The sequence below is a fragment of the Engraulis encrasicolus genome, chromosome 10 (assembly GCF_034702125.1).
Source record: "Engraulis encrasicolus isolate BLACKSEA-1 chromosome 10, IST_EnEncr_1.0, whole genome shotgun sequence".
Lineage (NCBI taxonomy): Eukaryota > Metazoa > Chordata > Actinopteri > Clupeiformes > Engraulidae > Engraulis > Engraulis encrasicolus.
In genome coordinates this window covers 40,336,643-40,356,642 of record NC_085866.1, presented here as the reverse complement: position 1 = coordinate 40,356,642, position 20,000 = coordinate 40,336,643, and the positions used below count along the sequence as shown (strand labels likewise).

Below are 20,000 nucleotides of genomic sequence, written 5' to 3'. Positions count from 1 at the left end.
TACTTTATTTGAATTTTTCATGTGATATTGTGTGTCCGTGAGCACCGCCATTTTAACATGGGGGTGGAACTTTCAGCTTGCACTGGTTTGTATAGCAGATGCGTCATTGTGACGACTCTCCGATTTAGTGAGTAAAGTAACGTCATTGGGGGTTGCCTGTACAGGTACACGTACAATTCCTCGGTACCAAACTGTCCCACTTTTCCCAAAGCCGCTCTGAAATGTGTTGCCTCCATAATGTGCCTGTGCGACAGCTCAAGTGACGACGGGTGTTTTTACTTTTTCTCAGAGCCGTAATCACACTTGTCTTCTAAATGTGGAGAGTATCACATGGTTACACTAGTCATCGCTTTCTTCACCACATTGTGGAGGCATTTCTTTCTGCATCTTAGCTTCTTTTTAAGCCTGTTTGTTATAATGTTGTTTTTTGTCGTGTATCCCGATGGTCTACAGTATGCAGTAGATTATTGATGTTGTACAAATATATGTACTTGTAAGATCATCGATTTATAATCTAATTAAGTATTAAATACAGAATACTGCTACTGATACGGCACAGGCTTTTTTCTTCTTTCCTCTCTCCTTCCTTCTCCCCAGTCTAACCCTTACCCCACTCTTTCCCTCCCCTTTTCCTTTTCTTCTTCTTCTTCTCTCTCTCTCTCTCTCTCTCTCTCTCTCTCTCTCTCTCTGAAGGACCTTTGAGAGTGGGGAAGGCAGGGGCAGCTGTTCAACACTTACTGGCCTATTTTCAGCTTCTGACGACGCACGTAAAATGGGGCATGGCTTCTTTCAGTTGGCACGTGCATTTCTACACAGTACACACACACACACACACACACACACACACACACACACACACACACACACACGCCACACACACACACACACACACACACACACACACACACACACACACACACACACACACACACACACACACACACACACACACACACAGGAGGAGGCTGAAAGGCTTTGTGTGGATTGGGAGCTACTGTAGGAATCAATAGACTAAAGAACAGGCGCTCGCTTGGGCTGACATATTTACACCACTCCTCACTCCTTATTTTATCTTGACTGTAGCCCTGTGCTAGGTCTCTCTCTATCTCTCTCTCTCTCCCTCTATGTCTCTGTCTCTGTCTCTCTCTCTCTCTCTCTCTGTCTCTGTCTCTCTCTCTCTCTCTCTCTCGCCTGTGTGTCAACCCATGTCCACAGTGGAGATAAAGAACTGTGCTATAGAGCCTCCCATTGACACCCGGCGTGGCTGAGACAGGCTCCATAGGCTCAGCAGAAGGCAGCACTGTATGGAGCCTCATATGGGTGTGGACGTGTCTATATGGCAACCGACATACACCTGCTTGGGTGCACTGCACATACAGTACATGTACAGTACATGTTCACACACACACACACACACACACACACACACACACACACACACACACACACACACACACACACACACACACACACACACACACACACACACACACATTCATAAGGACATGCACGCACACACATACACATATGAACAAATACACACACACACACACACACACACACACACACACACACACACACACACACACACACACACACACACACACACACACACACACACACACACACATTCATAAGGACATGCACGCACACACATACACATATGAACAAATACACACACACGCACGCACGCACGCACGCACGCACGCACGCACGCACGCACGCACGCACGCACGCACGCACACACACACACACACACACACACACACACACACACACACAAACACGCTGCAGGCCAACGCTACCAACATGGCCTGGACTCTAAACTGGGCGCCATGCCCTGCCCATGCCCTTCTCTTTACCTCTCTATTTAGAGGCTACGCTTGCCAGCTGGGAGACAAGAACACACCCACACACAACAGCCATGTATGTGTACAAGCGTAATGCCAAACAAAAACACACACCCTTGCACCCACACGAGCACGTTCGCAAGCACACACACACACGCGTGCGCATGCACACACACAGTCACACAGACACAGACACAGACACAGGCACACGCACACGCACGCACACACACATATACAGTCACATACGGGTCATTTCACGTGAAATCAGACGCTTTGGGACCCGACCGATCCGGATTTCAATCATACTTGCTGTGCCTTTTTAGTTGCAAGGTAGCACCCCAGAACTGCATTGGTTTGAATCTGACACTAATATTAAGGGAGAAACAGACTAAAAAAGGTTCACATTTTAGGGTAGGACACTATACATTCAGCCTTGAATATATCAGTCAGTGTTAGTCACAAAAAGATGCCTGTGGTATTGTTTGAAAGCTCTTTTCTGGCTCTACATATTACACAATCAGCTAGGAATACAACAACTCTCAGAATATGAATTATGATAAATTGAAAAATTAAAAATTGAATATCTAAAAAAACTATATTTTAAAATGGCCAGTTCCTTGTCCAAACGTAGCCGGCAATGTCATTAGCAACACCTCAAATGCTGGTGTTCGGTTCTTTATTCATTTCAGAGAGAATTTGACTCACAAATATGGCATCATACAGACCACTTACTAATAATATGGTAATACCATAGTAGCATCACATGACAAAACAAAAACAAAACAAAAATGGTCAGTTTCCATGGTCCCAGGTTTCAGAAACTAAGGCAGATGTCCATTTATACACACCAAATGATGATATGTGAATGTTTGAACATTCCTTCTCTGTGTACCTGTGTCATCTTCCCTTTACCGTACTTTAAAGAGATAATCAATGGCTACACTCTCATTTTGTACTCTACCAGTGCATTTGAAGCAGCAGCTGTGTCTTTTGTAGATAATGTATATGTCCCGTTGCAGTTAGGTTCCACTACCAGAAGCACATCCTGATGATCCATGACAAGTCTATCTGGTCTGAAGGGAAAAGTGAAGGATGGAGATGGTCCATGAGGATGCAGGAATTTCAGTTTCATTTCTCCAGTGCTCAGCATACATTCCTCAACACATGCCACCAGTTGCCATCATATACAGCTACAACATACCCTTTGATGCTTGAAAATGTAACACATTCCTTTACTGATCTCACTCTTTCAACTCCTTCTCTGAATGCGGAAAATGGCATAATGTCCATTGACAATGGGCAGAAGCTGTGTAGTTTTTGAGTACCTGGACTATTTCTTGCAGATTCAAACCTCTTCAACAGGTTCTCAGCTTCATGATGGTGCATCCCATTGCCAGTTTGCCACAACAGAGATGTACCATCATGAAGCTGAGAACCTGTTGAAAAGGTTGGAATCTGCAAGAACTATTCCAGGTACTCAAAAACTACGCAGCTTCTGCCCATTGTCAATGGACACAGTGGAAGTTAGGCCATTTTCAGCATTCAGAGAAGGCAGAGTTGAAAGAGTGAGCTCAGTAAAGGAATGTGTTACATTTTCAAGCATCAAAGGGTATGTTGTAGCTGTATATGATGGCAACTGGTGGCCAGCATGTGTTGAGGAATGTATGCCGAGCACTGGAGAGGTGAAACTGAACTTCCTGCATCCTCATGGACCATCTCCATCCTTCACTTTTCCCTTCAGACCAGATAGACTTGTCATGGATCATCAGGGTGTGCTTCTGGTATAGTGGAACCTGTAACTGCAACGGGACGTACTTATACATTATCTACAAAAGACACAGCTGCTGCTTCAAATGCACTGGTAGAGTACAAAATGAGAGTGTAGCCATTGATTATCTCTTTAAAGTACGGTAAAGGGAAGATGACACAGGTACACAGAGAAGGAATGTTCAAACATTCACATATCATCATTTGGTGTGTATAAATGGACATCTGCCTTAGTTTCTGAAACCTGGGACCATGGAAACTGACCATTTTTGTTTTGTTTTGTCATGTGATGCTACTATGGTATTACCATATTATTAGTAAGTGGTCTGTATGATGCCATATTTGTGAGTCAAATTCTCTCTGAAATGAATAAAGAACCGAACACCAGCATTTGAGGTGTTGCTAATGACATTGCCGGCTACGTTTGGACAAGGAACTGGCCATTTTAAAATATAGTTTTTTTAGATATTCAATTTTTAATTTTTCAATTTATCATAATTCATATTCTGAGAGTTGTTGCATTCCAAGCTGATTGTGTAATATGTAGAGTCAGAAAAGAGCTTTCAAATAACACCACAGGCATCTTTTTGTGACTAACACTGACTGATATATTCAAGGCTGAATGTATAGTGTCCTACCCTCACATGTGAACCTTTCCTAGTCTGTTTCTCCCTTAATATTAGTGTCAGATTCAAACCAATGCAGTTCTGGGGTGCTACCTTGCTACTAAAAAGGCACACCAAGTATGATTGAAATCCGGGTCGGTCAGGTCCCAAAGTGTCTGATTTCACGTGAAATGACCCATACATGGAAAAGTGCTGAATACTACTATACTTCACACTGCCAAAACCATCCAGAGGTGATCGGCCCTCTCAACAACACCTGCTGTCAGGAGCCACAGCAGTGACAGGCATAACAGATGACTGGCTTAGATTGGATTTTCTGGTTGTATTTGACTTCAGGTTTGTGTGTGTGTGTGTGTGTGTGTGTGTGTGTGTGTGTGTGTGTGTGTGTGTGTGTGTGTGTGTGTGTGTGTGTGTGTGTGTGTGTGTGTGTGTGTGTGTGTGTGTGCGCATGCATGCGTGTGTGTGCATACTGTATGTGCATGTTTTTGTGTATAGGTGTGCACATGTCAGAGAGAGAGAGAGAGAGAGAGAGAGAGAGAGAGAGAGAGAGAGAGAGAGAGAGAGAGAGAGAGAGAGAGAGAGAGAGAGAGAGATAGAGAGTGTGTGTGTGTGTGTGTGTGTGTGTGTGTGTGTGTGTGTGTGTGTGTGTGTGTGTGTGTGTGTGTGTGTGTGTGTGTGCGTGCGCGCGTGGATTTGTGTACACGTGTGTGAGCAGCACCTGGTGCTGCTGTGGCAGGTTAGCAGCCATGTTGATAATGAGCTGAGAGGCCACCGTGAACTTCATCTGAATAGAGCAGCAGTGCCCCCTCTCCAATACAGTCACAATAAATGACACTCAGATAACATTCCTCCAACACTAACAATAAATGACACTCGGGCTAATATCTACACGGACAACACATGACATTCAGTAAATATCTCATAATAATCCAACCCAGATGTAGCACTACTGCACCCCTAGTGACAGGCCTTCAAAACAAGCCTGTTTACTACCCTTTCATCTGTACCTGGGTCATACAATATTCATGCACAGACATAAACTTCCCATTGAATTCCCCTTCAGCCTGGCACTATAATACTGTATACTGTAATTCGGCCTATACGTGTCACATAACACGAGTTCTTGCACAAATCAGACTCCCTCCCTTTCACGTGATTTGTGTGCTCATCATCGGAACAATATTTCATTTCAGACAAACCTGTTGGATGAGATATGCGGTAAGGAGAAGTGACACTCCAGAATGGACACTTGTTGTTGACACTGGGCTCATTTGCTTGGACTAGTATTTATGCAGCGATTATGAAAAACATCTCTTCCTTCTTCCCTGCTCACACCAGTACCTCCTCTGTGGCCTTTCACAGCCCCCATCCATCCATCTCCATCCGTCTTCCTCCGTCTCCCTCTGTGAGGGGGCCCACTGACCTACATGTGGTTTCCCAGTAAGGGGTGGCTGGCTGCTGTTCAACAGAGATGGGCTCTGCTTCATCGAGATGACCTACCATTAGACTGTTAACAAAGCCCAAACCCTAATCCAAATCCTAACCCACAACTGCTAGGGGCATGGAAGCTGACAGGAGGGACAGAGGGGTTCATTGTAATAGGCTCAGGGAGAAACAGGGCCCAGAATTGGATTCCCTTGACATTGAATGTATTGAGTGGAGGGGTTGCTCAAATGGCTCGAATGGCTTCGTCCCGGGCCTGGCCAAAGCTGTCAGCAGCAGGTCTGGCACGTCTTTGTAGCTCAGCTCGTCAGATAGCTCATACCGGCATGACACCGGTACTCCATAGCCATGCCCCACCACCCCACTGTCCCACCACCCTGCCCTATCCTTCTGTACCCACCCCATCCTAGCCACTAATTACGCATCCTTCCCCTTAGACCCAGCTAATGAGACTAACCTTTTACACAGCCAGTCACATGCAGTTACACAACTCCCTTAGGTTGTCCTCAGTCGCATTGATTTGGTGTCTGAATGAATCTCCATAAGCAGTTCTTTTAGCCAAAAGAATCGCATAGTTTTACTAATCAAGTGTTAATATGTAAAGTATTACTATTAACAATTCTAACATTAGTTACAACTACAACTACAACTTACATACTATTAGTACCATTCTTATTAGCTGCGACTCAGTGATCTCTCGATACTCAACCAGTGAGGTTGCTTGTTATGTCATGGGCCACTAGGGGAGCCGTGACCCACTAACCTGCCGACACCCCGTCGTCACTCACCCGCTGGCCTCACAGTGTGTCCCTAGTCCCTCTCTACCCAGAGGTCCGACAGGGTTTTGAGTGACAGCCTCGGTCAGGGAGAGAGCGCAAAGTCAGTGTAGTAGGGTGTGGGGGCTGTGGCCATTAAGGAGCAGAGACATACATGTCCATGTGCCTATTAAGTAAGTTGAATATCTCAGTAGGCCACAGGCCAAATGCTTTTTACATCTAGGCATGACTCGGCCCCAAACACACACTACAAATAACAACGATGAGTATACAAACACTTTCATGCTCACATACGCACCAAGACAAAAATACGGATGGTACAGTACGTATGCAAGTAATTTGTTCAAACATCCACATGTGCATACAAACACATACTCACACGCTCAAAGTCACTCAACTAACAAACACACATGCTGATGGAACACGTTAAGCATGTTACTGTAAGTATCCTGCCTCTCTTTCCTTCTCTCTCTTTCCTTCTCTCTCTCTCTCTCTCTCTCTCTCTCTCTCTCTCTCTCTCTCTCTCTCTCTCTCTCTCTCTCTCTCTCTCCTTCTCCTGCCTCCTCTCTAGGCCTCTTTCTCTCACTCTCCACCTCTGTTGAACCTTGACTCTGTAGACAACCTTGGAGAGTTTTTTGGGACTGGTCAAAAGTCGTATCAAGGTTGAGTTCATGTACTACCATTTGGTCAATGATGTAGGGACATTTGCAAGCATTTGGTGTGTGGGGGGTTTGCTGTGTCAGGTTGGGGAGAGTGGGGAGCTGAGTATGATGATATAGGGGAGGGGGGGGGGATTGTGATAATATACTATGAGTAAGCGGTGTTAAAATAAAGGCATTTTTAAATCTCTCTCTCTCTCTCTCTCTCTCTCTCTCTCTCTGTCTGTCTGTCTGTCTCTCTCTCTCCACACCTACCTTTTCCTAGGCCTGCATCCCCCATTCTCATCTATCTCTCCCTCGTTCTCTCCTGCGTCCCCTCCTGGGCCCAGTCCCCCGGGCCACCTGCTGCCCAGTCGTCCTCATGGGTGGGGCCATCAGCAGGTTGGATGTGATCCGCTATGAAACTTTGATGAATTTGGCCTCATTACCTGCACTGGCTGGCCATGGCCCATTTCCACCAGTAATAATAATAACAACACAAGCTGCTGCTGTTCGGCTGCAACCGTGATACTGGGCCAGTGTGTGAGAGGGAAGTCGCTGTTTTGGTCTTCAATACTACAGCTGTTCAGTACTCCAGAAGTGTCAGTACTTCCAGCTGTTCAATACTCAAACTGCTGTTTGGCTATATCCAAACTGGGCCAGTGTGTGAGGTGAATTGCTGTTGTTGTTGTTTGTATTTCAGTACCCCAGCTGGGTCACAAAAACATTCATCCTCAAAGTTGATAGTGATAAATAAAATGTGATATTGATTCACAAATTCAAGTATTAATCTGTTAATGGAGTTAGCTAAGGCCGCACAGTCACGCTGTACCATATAATGTATATATAATGCAAATTTATATTTTGGGAATTATTATTAAAAGATCTCTGGTTTCTCTTCACGCATAACACCATTGTTTAAGGTCAGTGAATGCTGGAATTGGTTCAATTCAGGAAATCATCAATAACACCCAACTCAGCTGCCCTAGTGTTTTTTGTGTCCTTGGCTGCAGTTCTACAACAACTTGAAGGAAGCATCTTTTAAGCTCCCCGATAAGACAAATCCTGGGATATCGTGTTTCTTGCAACTCTACGCCAAGTTCACACACTGTGTCATGACACGAGTCAGATTACATATCCATACGGTGTTCCCGATACATTCAGGCCTTTTAAGAAAGCCTTCCTGTTGGTATCCTTTCTCAGATAAATCAATATGCAAGCACACATCATGACATAACCCCCACCACCAAGCCAAGTCCAGTCTTCTGACACTAAACGGATGAACATGAGTCCTATTCTAGAGGTACTGAGGGTAAGGAGATACTGACATGTATCACATGTGAAGACCCCGAGAAAATGGATCAGATGCATACTGTAAGTGAGGGAAGATGGATACTTTAATATCATCTGAAACTCGTGACCTAAATGTACATCCGCTACTGGTAATATTATCTTGTGCATTGAATGAGCAGCTAAGCAATATAAATGGTTTAATTACGCTTCAATGGTCACTGGGTGACTGGTTATATAACCACAGCGGCCAACATAAAACTGTGTAGATAGGATCGATGATCTGCAACATGCTCCTACAATTCATGGCAGATATTCACCTTTGATATGCATTTGCGCTAAAGTTTAACAAATCCTGCACTTGCATAATCATTGCACTTGAATAATGAGGCTAGATCTAATAACATAGCAGTAACATGATGAATTCTACATGAGTCAGTGTGAACCACTGTCTGTGTGTGTGTGTGTGTGTGTGTGTGTGTGTGTGTGTGTGTGTGTGTGTGTGTGTGTGTGTGTGTGTGTGTGTGTGTGTGTGTGTGTGTGTGTGTGTGTGCAGGGTTTCTGCACATTTTGGATCACCAAATATAAGACTTTTTAAGACAAATATAAGACCTCTGATGATAAAATATAAGACCACCGCTCGGGGTGAGGCATTGCAATATTGCTAATGTTATTAGTTTGCATTGCATGAAATGTAGGCCTAGAATATAATTATATATAATAAACAATATTATATGACTACTGTGCTTTTATACTGTAGCCTAGGGTAAACACAGTGTAAGCAGTAGCAAGGTGTAACTGATCTGTAGGCCTACAGACACCATGCATGCATATGGTCAGTTAACTGACAACTGCCATTTAATTGAGGGTCCCACGCATGTTTTGACGGCCTATGGAAAACTCAGATGAATGTTCATCAAATGCCTTTAAATGTACACATTAAAAATGGCTCAACAATTCATCATTTCTGATGGATAAATAGTTGAATGCACTTTGCTATTAGGAGAGATGACACCTGGTGTCAAAAGGGTTAAATGTACGACTACTCTGAGTGCCGTTTCTCCTCCTCCAGCTCGCTTTATCAGAGACGGGTAGCAGAAGCAAGCATTCTAATTTGAGCAGCCTGTCTGTAGGCTAGTTTGTTGTTCTCAACAAACAGCGCACAACTTGGAAGCGATTTCCAGCATGTCCATAACAAGCATTTAGCGCGTTTACCGTTGCCCATCTGGTTACCGATTTGGACATTACGCACCTCGCCAGATCATTGGCTTCGTACCTATTCTGTTACTCATCCGATTTTGTATTGCCTCGCGCTCACTTCCTCATGCTGCCATCATGGTAACGAAATCATTTTGCATTTGACAGAGGCCTCTAATAGCCTGTCACGTATCTAGAGGCGATTTTGAAAGTGTAGGCTATTGTATGAAGGAACATTTATTTTCGAATAAGGTCATAATGGACTTTATGAAATGAACCCTTTACATTTAGCAAACGCTTCTACCCAAACGCGAGGGCATGGCCAACATGCTTACGATAGACAAGATTTAAAACTTACACTCAACGACTGATTAGGCTATGCGTCCTCCCGACACATCAAGCTTCATATTCCGACGTTGCTTTGGATAGCACCTAACCGTTTTATTTCTTGTCCTCAAGCCACATTACACTGAACGTGCATCTATCTACCCATCTCGATTCACGTTCATATTTTTTCGACCACTTTTTCGACTGTTTCTAATAGAACATGCAAGTAGGCTAGACGGCTCTGGCTGTACCCACAGGTCTGCGGCTGCCCCCCGCTGTGTGGCCAGTGGGCTGCGCTGCGCCACACACACAGATCAGTTTCATCTACTTTTCCGCATCTTGATAAGGGACGTATGCCGGTTAAATAAAATAAAATAGACCTTTTTCTTACACTCAAGCTACCCAGGGGAAATATAAGACCTCCCACGTAAATATAATACCACACTTCCAAAAATTGGCGAAATATAATGCTTTATAAGACCTTAAAAAACAAATATTAAAAGTAAGACTTTATAAGACTTTTTAAGGATCCGCGGAGACCCTGGTGTGTGTGTGTGTGTGTGTGTGTGAGAGAGAGAGAGAGAGAGAGAGAGAGAGAGAGAGAGAGAGAGAGAGAGAGAGAGAGAGAGAGAGAGAGAGAGAGAGAGAGAGAGAGAGAGTGTGTGTGTGTGTTTTCTGTGAATCATTATGTGTCATGCACCTCCATGCTTTGACTTTGCTGAGAACCAACCTTGTCTTTGCCCTTGATCACTTCTCTCTCTCTCTCTCTCTCTCTCTCTCTCTCTCTCTCTCTCTCTCTCTCTCTCTCTCTCTCTCCCTCTCTCTCTCTCATGTATATGTGTGAATAGCTGAATGAAACTCACACACCAATCGCTCACACAGAGAAACAACGTGTATGACAAAGTGCTAAACAGCATTATGGTAAACATGAGGTGCAACGTAGGTCAATGGCAGTTTGGATGTCCATGTCTTACAACATAACGTTCTCCCTTCTTTCATGTCTTTACAAAATCATGTTAACTTCTAAGAACCAAACTTCAAAGCCTTTCCCACATAACGTCCAGAGTGTCTAACTTTTCCTGTCAGCTAGGAGGAGAGGAGAGGAGAGGAGAGGAGTGCAGAGTCGACACGGCGCTTCTGGCTGCTGAGGTGCCCAGCTGTGCAGCGGGATGGTGATGTGTCTGTTCGGTGGCATCGCTGTGAGACAACAGTAGAGCACACAGAGAGAGAATGCTGAATCACCACACAGCAAACAAACCAGCAGCACTACCAACAATATCAACCCTCATCCTCCTGCATCACATCGTAGCCCAAATCTGCTCCATTTGTGCCATCATTGTGTGTGTGTGTGTGTGTGTCTGTGTGTGTGTGTGTGTGTGTGTGTGTGTGTGTTTCCTCTGATTGTGTCAATTGCGCGTGTGACATTTCCTTGACACTTCCTTGTGTGTGTGCGTGCGTGCGCGTGCGTGCGTGCGTACATGCGTGTGTGCTTGTGTGTGTGTGCATGCCTGTGTGTGCATGCATGTTTGTGCGTGTGTTTGCCCTAACCTACCCTTGCTTTTGCCACCAACAAAAACAGTGACCCAGTGAGTCTTGTCCCTCCACGTCCCCCTGTGGCTCTGTCTGGACAACATCCAACAGCAAACACTGTGAGTCAGTTCAGGACCATGGACAAGTCCCAGTTTTTAGCAGCAGGCTATATTCAGCACCTTGGACAAGGACAATCAGAGCCGTACCAAACTCATTTGAGTGTATTTGGGCTCCTCTGATTTCAATTGGCCAAGGTATCAAATATCATGCTTTTATCATATTGTGCATGATTTTTCAACTGACTTTAACCACTAAGGCAACTCTGCCAATCTACAGTATAGTATTTCCACACTATGAATCCAGCACCTTGGAGAGCTCCAACTGACAGTGTGGGTAACTTCAGTACCATGGACAAGGTTCCAATATTGAAACAGACAGAGCCAATGAGTTGAGTGCCATGAGGGACAGGGAGAGAGAGAGGGAGAGGGAGAGAGAGAGAGAGAGAGAGAGAGAGAGAGAGAGAGAGAGAGAGCGAGAGAGAGAGAGAGAGAGAGAGAGAGAGAGAGAGAGAGAGAGAGAGAGAGAGAGAGGGAGAGAGGGAGACAGAGAGACAGAGAGACAGAGAGACAGAGAGACAGAGAGAGAGGGAAAAGGAGAGGTGACTATACGGCATATGAATCTTGTGATGTGCTATGCAGAACGGGGAGGCAAGGTGGCTGCAGCCCCGCCACAGACTTAGGCATAAGCACCGACCTGGGAACATCGCTTCAGAAAGAAACGCACTGGAGGGAGCGATATACATAAAAATATACAGAGAGAGAGAGAGAGAGAGAGAGAGAGAGAGAGAGAGAGAGAGAGAGAGAGAGAGAGAGACAGAGAGAGAGAGACACACAGAGAGATGTAAAAAGATGTTGATAAATGATTGAGATGAGAACGTGTTTCATAAATAAATGACTCAGAATGCAGCCTTTCCTATTTTCCTTTCCGCTTTCTGCCTTTGCATCGCTCCTCCTTACCACTCTTCTCGTTATCCAACCTTTTATCCTCTCTATCCTTTTTTATTTCATTTTCTTCTGCTTACTGCTAGGGCTTCCAGCTACCTTGGCTTGGCCCCAAGACGATGGGAGAAATGAAATTACCTCTTTATTTTTCTGTGTCTGGATGCAATCGGAGCAAATCTGTGGTGGGCCGGCGTTTCGACTCCATCCATCTTCCTCTCTGGTGTCCTCCCCCCTTTTCTGCTGCCCTACTTCCCTCTCTCTCTCTCTGTATCCCTCTCTCTACCTCTCTTTTTCTACCTCTATTGCTTGTTATCGTCTTTCTTATATCTCTTTATATCCTGTATCTATCTTTTTCTTGTCCTCTCTTGATGGTTTTTCTATCCCCCTCTTCCTTGCCCTCTGTCTCCCACTATTGCGATTCGCTATCTTTACTTCCTTCTTACTATCTTTCTCTTTCTTTTCATTCATAGCTCTCTCTCTCTCTCTCTCTCTCTCTCTCATTCTCTCTCTCTCTCTGCTTCCAATCTCCTTCCCTCTGGACAGCTCGTGACCTGCTTGCATGCCTGTCTCCTTTCAGATGGTAAGGCCATGCATATCTGCATCTCCAGCAGCTCAGTGCCTTCCTTCCTTCCTCTGTCTCTCTGTCTCTCTCTGCACCTTGGAGCTGGGGGATCTCTTTATTTCGCGCTGTTGACAGTGAGAAACCGCCCCCGTACCACCGCTAGCGCGAGCACCCCTTTTGATGGGGAGCGAATCACACTCGCCACATTGCACATGCCCTCATCATTGTCCTGTTTGTTGTTGCTGCTGTGCGCTTGTGCATGTGTTGTGTTGTGTTGTGTTGTGTTGTGTTGTGTTGTGTTGTGTTGTGTTGTGTTGTGTGTGTGTTGTGTTGTGTTGTGTTGTGTTGTGTTGTGTTGTGTGTGTGCGTGTGTGTGTGCGTGTGTGTGTGCGCGCGCGCGCGTGTGTGTGTGTGTGCATGCGTGCGCATTCGTGTGTTTTGTGTCTGTTGGTGCACATTTTCATGCATGGGAGTGCGTACAAGTGAGCACTCATTTGTGTTTGTGCATCCATTGGTGTGGGCTCCAAACACACGCGATTCGTCCACAGTCAGTGGCTCTGCTCTGCTCTGCTCTGTTCTGCTCTGCACTGTGAATCACTCACCGCCTCAGTCCCTACCCCCATTTGCTAGTGTCCCCCACTCACTACAAAAAGAAAGGGGGGGAAGAGGGAGGGGGTTGGGTATCTATTTATAACCTCATAGACTCAAGTGGCCCAGGGTTACACTGCAGAGGCTCAACCCACAGCACCAGAGAGGACATCCATCCATGGGGGCCAGGGGCTACTTAGTAAGCCGCGCAGTGTTGATTCAACACTAAGAGCGTATGTCCAACTAGACTAGTGTTAAACTTGAGTCTCGTAGCCGCTTAATGCACGCCGTTCCACTAGTGGAACGCTGTAATAGCCACTGAGAAACCTTTACTATAGCACTCTACCACTATAACACAGCCTTTGGTAATACATTACGACTTGGACATCGCCATTCTGGTGACGGCTGATGTATAACAAAAGCCATGTCTTACTGGGCTAAGCGTTGAATTCAACACTGCAGAGTTAACTGCGTGCAGAGACGAGGGGCTGCATGAAACCGTGTCCTTAATTCTGCCTTGGTTAACGAAGCACTTTGCTCACCGTCTGTCCCGCGAGGCTTCTCCACTTTTAGTAGTGCTGACATGCCAGTCCCAAAATGAGCCAACGGGAGCCGCTCGCTCGTCAAGTAAAGATGTGAATGTCAGGCTCCCAACTATGTGAGATTACAGCAGCAGATACGGCAGATAAGGACGCAGCCCTCATAATGAGATATGCAAATGCAGCCTTGAAATGAAGTCTTTAAAGGCTGCTGCATGGGACTTTTTTCTTCTCCAGATTCCAACACTTCAGAGATTCGCGTGGAGATTCTTTTTTTTCCCGTTCTGCTCCTTTTGGGTATTCTTTATTCTTGTTATAGTTTTGCCATTTTTTTCTTGCTTTCTCCAAAGTCTTTTTCACCCTTTTTCAGCACCGCCGCTTGGCTTCCGTTCTCCAAGGCCGCGTTTCTGACAAGCGAGCGGGGCTGGGGAATATGGATTGACCGCTGGACTCTCTCAAACACACACGCACACACACAGACACACAGACACACAGACACAGACACAGACACAGACACACACACACATACATACACACACACACGCACACACGCATGACAAAAGCGTTTTGCCTCTGTGCATGCACGCACACATGCACGCACACACACGCACACGCATGCACGCACGCACACACACAGAGACACACACACAGACACACACACAAACACACACAGACACACACACACACACAACACACACACAGACACACAGACACACAGACACACACACACACACACACACACACACACACACACACACACACACACACACACACACACACACACACACAGAGCGAGCAGGGCTGGGGGAATATGGATTGAGTGCCTGCGGCAGCATGAGCTTGCTCCTGCAGGGTTTCAGTATTCAGAGCACATGCGTTCCAATAGGTGCTCTCTCTCTCACACAGACACACAAGCTTAGACACACACTCACACACATACATACATACACATATAGAAGCATACACAGACACACACGCATGCATACACACACACAGACATACGCACGCACACACGCACATGCACACACACACACACACATACATATAGAAGCATACACAGACACACACGCACGCACACACACACAGACATATGCACGCACACACGCACACACGCACACGTACACGCACACGCGCACACACACACACACACATACATACATACACATATAGAAGCATACACAGACACACACGCATGCACACACACACACAGACATACGCACGCACACGCACACACACACACCTCTACAAGCAACAGCACATAAGCATATAAACAAATACATATACGTACGTTTGGGTGCGCATCTGCACACACACTACACACACACACACAGACACGCATGAACATACATGCACGCACACAAATGCACACACGCACATACGGTACACATAGACGCATACATAAAGCAAATGCATTCACACAACTTGCAAAAATCCACCCAAGGCGTGGCGAAAAACCAAAGCTCATCATTTTTAATGAGAACAGCGCAAATACACCCATGCTGCTAATTGCAATGAGGCTCTCCTGCAGCGACTCACCATATTGGAGCGCCAGAGCCAGAGGCACAGTGTGTGTGTGTGTGTGTGTGTGTGTGTGTGTGTGTGTGTGTGTGTGTGTGTGTGTGTGTGTGTGCGTGTGCGTGTGCGCGTGTGCACATGTGTGTGCATATGTGGTGTATGTGCGGAGATGTGGGTGTATTCTTTGACGTATGTGTGTGTGTGTGTGTGTGTGTGAGAGAGAGAGAGAGAGAGAGAGAGAGAGAGAGAGAGAGAGAGAGAGAGAGAGAGAGAGAGAGAGAGAGAGAGAGAGAGGGTGGGGATGTTGGGCAGAGGTGAGGGTTGGGACGATGGTGTGTGTGTGTGTGTGTGTGTGTGTGTGTGTGTGTGTGTGTATGTGTGTGTGTACGTGTGTGTGTGTGTCTATGAGTGTGTGCACATGTATGTGTGTACACGTGTGTGCGTGCGTCTGTTTGTTTAAGGACTGGGGTGTTAAGATGGAGACTCAGTAGAGATCTTCTTCACCCACACCCAGCCCTTGTTTCTTTGTTAATCCAATGGTGGCAACAGAGAGTGTACACAGATTGCCTCCTCACCAGAGTCCCATACATCCACCCATCCATTCATCCATCCATCCGTCCGTCCATCCATCCATCCCTACTGGTGTGTTTGTCAGTTGTCTCAACCAACAAACATGTAATCACAGCACACACACACACAGACACACACGCACACACGCACGCACGCACACACACACACACACACACACACACACACACACACACACACACACACACACACACACACACACACACACACACACACACACACACACACACACACACACACACACACACACACACACACACACGCACGAGTCAAAACAGTTTGTTATGTGAGATGAGATGTGCTGATGTGCTGATGTGCTGTGTGTGTGTGTGTGTGTATGTGTGTGTGTGTGTGTGTGTGTGTGTGTGTGTGTGTGTGTGTGTGTGTGTGTGTGTGTGTATGTGTGCATATCGTGCGTGACCATGTACATATGTGTATGTGCGCGCGTGCGTGCGTGCGTGCGTGCGTTAGTGTGTATGTGTGCACATGCGTGAGTGTGTGTCTATTCAAAGCTACAAGGCGCTCCCCTGCAGAAGCAGTTGACAAGAAGCTGCCGGAGGCTTGGAGAGAAAGTGCTGGATTTGAAACAGGAGCGAGGGGGAGTATTGTCAAGCTGTGTGTCACCCTGTTCGTTTGTACAAACTGCAGTGAGACGCACAGGAGGGCCTTGAAACAAGTGCTGTATGCCGAGAGGGAATTCCCTTCTTTAACAGTGTGACTGAAAAACAACAACTCCTGCTTTTGCATATACATTTTTATTCAGATTCGCTGAAATGACTTGCCTCCAAAGGTATAATACAGGGCTTGTCCTCTCTCTCTCTTTATCTCTCTCTTTAATAGTAATGCCTCTCTCTCTCTGTTTCTCTCTCTCTCTCGCTCTCTCTCTCTCTCGCTCTCTCTCTCTCTCTCTTTCTCCCTCTCTCTCTCTGTTGCTCTCTCTCTCTTTCTGTCTCTCTCTCTCACACACGCACACAGCACACAGCACACACACAGCACACACACACACTATATTATGCACAGCCCAAATTGCACACTTCATAGGAGGTAACATTTGAATGTCAAGTGTGCGCTGATGAACTGTGTGCATGCATCCATCTAGCCATCTAGTATGTTAGTGTCAGGCTGAGGTTTATTGGCTCTGATGCTGCTGCAGCGCAGGTGTAAGGGGCTGGCTGGCTGCATCAAGAGTGCATGTGTGTGACTGGCTCAAGGTCTGCACATTTATCTATAGGGGTGCAGAGGTGGCAGAGAGAGAGAGAGAGAGAGAGAGAGAGAGAGAGAGAGAGAGAGAGAGAGAGAGAGAGAGAGAGAGAGAGAGAGAGAGAGAGAGAGAGAGAGAGAAGGGGGGGACACAGAGAATGAGAGAAAGTGAACATGAAAGAGAGAGTGAGACAAGGGTAGAGGAAAGGAAACTGAGAAAAAAGGGAGAGAGAGAGAGAGAGAGAGAGAGAGAGAGAGAGAGAGAGAGAGAGAGAGAGAAAGCGAGGAAGAGAAAGTGGCATATTATCAGCCTCCACCACTGAACACCACAACTGAATACCAATGTGCACACTCACATTTAGAAACACACACACACACACACACACACACACACACACACACACACACACACACACACACACACACACACACACACACACACACACACACACACACACACACAGAGACACACACACGCACACACACACGCCCACGCCCACACACACGCCCACGCCCACACACACACACACACACACACACACACACACACAGAGACACACACACGCACACGCACACTCACACGCACACGCACACGCACACGCCCACGCCCACGCCCACGCCCACGCACACACACACACAAACAGCTGCTCACACTGTGCTCTTCTGCCCACACTTCTCAAGCCGTCTGAATGGTTACCCTTGAACAGGGCACCCAGAGACAGCCGACATGACAACGGATAAGGTCTGTCTGTCTGTCAACAGACATTCCAGTAGAGAGAAAAAGAGAGAGAGAAAAAAGAGAGAGAGGGAGAGAGAGAGAAACAGAGTACCGTGCATGTCTGTGTGTGCGCGCAATTGTGTGTGTGTATGCGTGTGTGTGTGCGTGTGTGTGTGCGTGTGTTTGTGAGAGAAAGCGAACAGATTTTTACACAGGCAGGTGTGAAGCAGGGAACTAGGGACTCTCCACACTTGCCGAGGCTTAGCATACACACACACACACACACACACACACACACACACACACACACACACGCACAAGCACAAGCACTCCGAGAGAGCAGCAGAGATAACACTGTAACACTGCAGGCTCTATAATAAGAGAGCTTAATGAAAACAGCCCTACCGCCTTGCTGAGAGAGAGAGAGAGAGAGAGAGAGAGAGAGAGAGAGAGAGAGAAGGGGAAGAAGAGGGAGTGGAAAAGAGAGAGAGAGAGAGAGAGGGGGGGGGCGCAGAGAAAAGAAAGGTGGTGGGATATAAGAGAGCAAGATATAGTGGGAGAAAACACAGAGAGAGAAAAATGGAACAATGATGAGAGGAAAAGGGAGGGAGAAAGAGAGAGGGCCAGAAACAGAGAGAAAGAGAAAGGAAACGAGAGAGGAAAGAGAATACGAACAAGTGTGAGTAAAAGAAAGAAGTCAGAGAAAAAGAGAGGAGCAGGAGGAGGAAAGGAACCCCAGTGGATGTGGGTGGATGTAAGTGGATAAATGGTGAGTGTGAGTGAGTCAGAAAAAGCATGGCTGAAATATAAAATAACTCTGTGAGGCATAGGCAGGTGGTTCGACAGTTCCGACAGAGAGAGACAGACAGAGAGACAGAAAGACAGGCTTACAAATGTGCCAATTCAGACAGAGAGACAGACAGACAGACAAACAGACAGACACACAGACAGGCTTGCTCATGTAAGTTCTTACCTCCACCAGGTGTGGCGTGGGGTTGAATCCGCACAGGTTGCAGACCTGCGTGTGGCACTGCGTGCAGGAGTTGTAGTTGGGCGGGTCTGCAGAGCCGATGTTGAGCTCCGTCTTGCAGAGCGGGCAGTTGACGGCAGGCGGCTTGGGGGGCTCCTCCTGCTTGGGCGGCGGGGGCTCCGGCTTGGGGGCCACCACTGGCGCCGGCTGCTGGGGCTGCTGCTGCTGCTGCTGGGGAGGCTTCTGTTGGTGGGCTGGGGAGCCCTGCACAGGGGTCTGCTGCCCTGATGGCCCTCTCTGCTGCTGGGGTGGTGCGTGGGGGCCCTGTTGGGGTGGTGCGTGGGGGCCCTGTTGGGGTGGTGCGTGGGGGCCCTGTTGGGGTGGTGCGTGGGGGCCCTGTTGGGGTGGTGCGTGGGGGCCCTGCTGGAAAGCAGCTCCCCCTCCAGGAGGTTTTGCAGCGCCGCCTGGTGGTGCGGCGGGTCCTTTGGAAGAGGCATCGCTGAACAGGACCCGGACACCGCCGGCAGGGCCCGAGCGCGCCGGGGACGGCTGAGGAGTGGAGTTGGTGAGGGGCTCTGCGTTGATCAGGCTGCTGGCCTGGTTGAGCAGCGAGGCCCCGAAGCCGAAGAGCTTGGTCAGGCCTTCCTGCGCCTGCTCCTGGGGGGCGGGCTTGCGGGCCGGAGAGCTCCCGGCGCTGCGGGTGTGGTCCGGGCGTCCGCCGATGCCCCCGCCGCCACCGTAATGCATCGGCGAGCCGCGACCCAAGTCGGGCTGGGATGGAGCTTTGGCCAGGCCTACGAGGGGCACGGCCCCGGGGTGGGGGATGCGTGGGCCAGCTTGTTGACCTGATTGTTGACCTCGTCCTACCCCTGAGC

General features: G+C 47.3%; 1 protein-coding gene across 1 annotated transcript in view; it reads right to left on the bottom strand.

Annotated features, from left to right (window-relative positions):
- The window catches only part of bsna (bassoon presynaptic cytomatrix protein a), a 123,969-nt gene that overhangs the window by 78,405 nt on the left and 25,564 nt on the right, over positions 1 to 20,000 (bottom strand). The window contains exon 4 of the mRNA XM_063208857.1: positions 19,129 to 19,961. Coding sequence (XP_063064927.1) covers positions 19,129 to 19,961 — 833 coding nt within the window. The remainder of the gene's footprint in view (positions 1 to 19,128; positions 19,962 to 20,000) is intronic.